At 40.4% G+C, this 4,568-nt stretch overlaps 1 protein-coding gene across 1 annotated transcript in view; it reads right to left on the reverse strand.

Annotated features, from left to right (window-relative positions):
* Window positions 1-582, reverse strand: part of emilin1b (elastin microfibril interfacer 1b) — a 38,230-nt gene extending 37,648 nt beyond the window's left edge. The window contains exon 1 of the mRNA XM_072688938.1: window positions 222-582. Coding sequence (XP_072545039.1) covers window positions 222-355 — 134 coding nt within the window. The 5' untranslated portion in view covers window positions 356-582. The remainder of the gene's footprint in view (window positions 1-221) is intronic.
* Between the last annotated feature and the right edge of the window lie 3,986 nt (window positions 583-4,568).

Raw genomic sequence — 4,568 nt, forward strand, 5'->3', positions numbered from 1 at the left:
GTATGATCAAATTCAGAAAACAACCATAAAGCCCTGCTCTTCACCAAATAGTGAGGTATTTAATGTCCTCTATGGTGTGAGGAGCAGTGCTCCCTCAGTGTGCTGCAGAGCTGAGCACATCCTCATACGTCATCAAGCCAAAACTCTGCTGAACTCCATCCTATAGTACAGCTCACCCAGCCAGCACAGAAGGCGGGTTCTTGGACGTAGAAGGTTCTTACCTGTGTCTGCTGGCAGCGCGGGGCACGGTGCCAGCCTGTGTGTGTGCCAGGCCATTGCGCTGGTTGTGCCACACACTCCTGGTGCTGCCACACAGCCCCAGCACCACCATCAGCAGCAGCAGCAGCAGGTCCATCCCTCGCTTCAGACAACAGAAAACAGATACAAGTTCCTCTGGAGCTGCTCAAGGGTTCCTCTCTGAGCTCCTCATAGCCAGCTTTCATCACACACACAGCTTCCTGGGCACACACACACACACACACACACTCCTGCAGAGCTTGTACGACCCTCTACAGCCTCGCTGCCATTCCCTCACTCTCTCTCAGGCTCTGGAATCTCAGCTACATCCAGTGCAGGCGCTCAGTTCCAGGGCTTTGCTGGAGTTTGGGAGGACCCTCTGAGCTCCAGAGCAACTTGTGTGGAAGCTCCACCTTCTCTCCTCCTTCTTTACTCTCCCCTCCTTCTTTTTACTCTCCTCCCTCTACTCCACAAATGACTAATCTCAGTGAAAACCTCACACACACACACACACACACACACACACACACACACACTCATGGCCTGTTTTTAGTAAAAGAGAGGAAGGCCACGTGTCTCTGAACCTGTGAGCTCCAGAGAACCCGTTTAAAGGAGTAGTTAAAACAGTCAAGAAACAGCTGATGAAATGAAAGCAGAGGAAAACTAAAGCAGACAGTAATTAGGATTATGCAAATGAGCTCATGCAAATTCCAAAATCCAATGCTAATTGGATACTTGCTTCCTTTTCTTAACTCTAATCAAAATTATCTATATAACACTGAAAATGTTCTTAGACTCATAACCATACTGAAACCCTGTTTGGTTCCATACAAAACCCCTTAATACATAATATTCAATATTCAAATATTCAAATAATTATTTAATTTGACTTGGTTCTACTGTAGTTAGAACCATTGCTTTCAACAAAGAACCCTTGAAGAACCTTTTCTTATTGGTGTGATACACTGAACAAAAATATTCTTTGACTCATAACAATAGTAGAACCCTGTTTGGTGCTATATAAAGAACCATTTTAAAAAGAATCATTTAAGAATTCAAATAATTTATTCAGTTTTCATGGATCTACTTCATAAAACACTGTTGACTTCACTAAAGAACCCTTGAAGAACCTTTTCTTATTGGTGTATAGTACTAAAAAATATTTGACTCAACAATAGTTGAAACCTGTTTTGTGCTGCATAGAATCATTTAAATGAACCACTTGAACATCCAAATGATTTGTTCAGTTGTTGTGGTTCTGCTGTGTATAGAACCATTGTTCTTATTAAGGAACCCTTTTTGAAGGTGCATAGTACTGAAAAAGGTTCTTTAACTTGTACGAAGTGTGGATGTCAATTGTTGCTCTATATAGAACCTTTTTTAATTCTAAAATGAATCATTCAAGCATGTAAATGATTCTTTTTAGTTGTCATGGTTCTACTGTATAAAGAACCACTGCCTTCACTAAAGAACTTTCTTACAGGTGTATAGCACACATAACCATATAGGTGCTTTGCTGGATGCTATATACATATGCTGAACCATTTTTGAAGGTTCTATGAAGAACCATTTACGCATTCGTAATAGTTCTTTAAGTCATCTTAGTTCCAATGTATATAGAACCGGTGACTTTATTAAAGTTACCTTTAACAATCCTTTTCTATTGATGTACAGTTCTAATAAGGTTCTGTGACTTGTAGTGGAACCCTTTATGGTAAGATTCCATGAGGAATTATTTGACCAGGCAAAGAACCATTCAAGCATTCCATTGGTTCTTTCATTGGTTGACATGGTTCTACTGTAAAGAACCATTTTTACAGGTGTATAGTTCTTAATAAAGTCTTCTATATCCGAAGAACCCTGAATGAGTTCCACTGCTGAAATAGCCCAAAGTCAGGGGTGGGGAGGTGGGGGGTATACGGGTATTTCAGCAATGTGGCACAGGTGACTGCAGGCACAGTGTCCTATATCAGAGCCCTCAGGTGACCTCTCTGACCTCGGGACATCCTATTTCGCCCTGTACCACCCCTCCCCCCATACAACCCCCCATCCACCCCCAATGGCTCACTCATGCAGTTTATCACCTGTCTGGCTAGTACAGTGGAGTGACATCTAGATATTATGGGTTTTCATATTATTTGATAATAAATATTCATGTACTGTAACACAAAAGATCAGAGCTCAGCTCTGATTGGCTGGTTTACACAATGACTATACGAAACGTGGACAGCCCAACATAACGAAAGTGAAGTAACAACAGGTCTAGTGCCTGGTTGTGGTATGATGTGTAGCTCCACCCATTCCCATATATTTCAATAACAATGACTATTTCAACTAGATTTTCCTCCTCTAAACTGTCTCTCCATCTCCAGTGTCGCATAGGAGTGAAGTGATTGACAGACAGACAGTCGTGTCTGAAAAAGGCCAGTCGTCTGCAGCAGGACCTGCTTAGCGTCCTCTCTGGTCAGTACAGAGGAGCTGAGCTGTAGAGGAACTTACATGAGCTGCACATTTACTGCTGGAGCGTCCACTTACCGGACAGACTGGGAGTCCAGGGGGGAAATCCGCTCTGCTTCTGCACTGGAAGCTCAGTGAAGACGGTCTGAGACACTGAGGCTCGGTCTGGGAGAAGGGGGCGGGTCTAACAAATGAGTAGACGAGTCTGGCTCCTCTGGTCTGTACTGTGCAGACTCTGGTTGCTGGTTTATCAACATGGCGGACAGTCTGGGCCTCATTTCTGTAGAATAGGGAATGGGACCACGGTGTCCAGGTTCTCTACAGTAATTGATTCATGTTCTAGATAACAGTGAGTCATACAGTATCAGATACCACATGACGAAGTCTGTTAGAGATTACTAAATACCTGCACACCGTTAGAGGAAAGAGTGACTTGTGTAGACATGCAGTTAGCACCATGCTAATTGGTGGGGTATACGCTTCCATTATTCATAAACAACAAATAAGAAATTCTTTATTTTTTCATGTATTTAAACAAATAAATGTTTGGTCTTCATGTGATCATTTCTAAAATGGAATTAGAAGAAATGTAAATGTCCTGTGAGGAAAAGTTTGAACCCTTCTACATGTATTAATTCTTTAAATTAACTGGCGTTTTTTCTCATTGTTTTGTTAAATAAATGGTAATGAGAGTAACAGTGCCTGTTTAGTTCAGCCTCAGCTTCAAAAACGTAGCTTCAGACAGGTCTAATTCATGTATAAGCTGATATTCACACGTGTACCTTTTCAGTAATAATTCAGCCAAAACATGTTTGTTTAATCAATTGGTAGTGTTGTAGTGTTTACTGAAATGGACTGAAGGTGCTAGCTGCTGTTGGCTGAGCTCGACTGATCTGATCTGAGCTCGCTGTGTGGTGGTGAAACAGCTTCATCATTAAAGGGAAGCACATGCAGCTTTAATGAGTGAAATTCTGCTGCCTGGGCCTTTTTATTTTCCTCATAAAAACTACAATTACGTGGGTGTCCCATCAGAAACAAATGCATTTCTCTCTCAGAGGAAAACAGCAGTGCAGCAAACAAGTAGTGAAAAGTACTGCATAATATTCTATTCTAGTGTATAGGAGTGTTTATTGAGGTGTTTATGGACTAATATCTCCTATTCTAGTGTATAGGAGTGTTTATTGAGGTGTTTATGGACTAACATCTCATATTCTAGTGTATATGAGTGTTTATTGAGGTGTTTATGGACTAATATCTCCTATTCTAGTGTATAGGAGTGTTCATTGAGGTGTTTATGGACTAATATCTCCTATTCTAGTGTATATGAGTGTTTATTGAGGTGTTTATGGACTAATATCTTCTATTCTAGTGTGTATGAGTGTTTATTAAGGTGTTTATGGACTAATATCTCCTATTCTAGTGTATAGGAGTGTTTATTGAGGTGCGTATGGACTAATATCTCCTATTCTAGTGTATATGAGTGTTTATTGAGGTGTGTATGGACTAATATCTCCTATTCTAGTGTATAGGAGTGTTTATTGAGGTGTTTATGGACTAATATCTCATATTCCAGTGTATATGAGTGTTTATTGAGGTGTGTATGGACTAATATCTCCTATTCTAGTGTATATGAGTGTTTATTGAGGTGTTTATGGACTAATATATCCTATTCTACTGTATAGGAGTGTTTATTAAGGTGTTTATGGACTAATATCTCCTATTCTAGTGAATAGGAGTGTTTATTAAGGTGTTTATGGACTACTATCTCCTATTCTAGTGTATAGGAGTGTTTATTGAGGGTATGTATGGACTAATATCTCCTATTCTAGTGTATAGGAGTGTTTATTGAGGTGTTTATGGACTACCATCTCCTA

The sequence above is a fragment of the Salminus brasiliensis genome, chromosome 10 (assembly GCF_030463535.1).
Source record: "Salminus brasiliensis chromosome 10, fSalBra1.hap2, whole genome shotgun sequence".
NCBI lineage: Eukaryota > Metazoa > Chordata > Actinopteri > Characiformes > Bryconidae > Salminus > Salminus brasiliensis.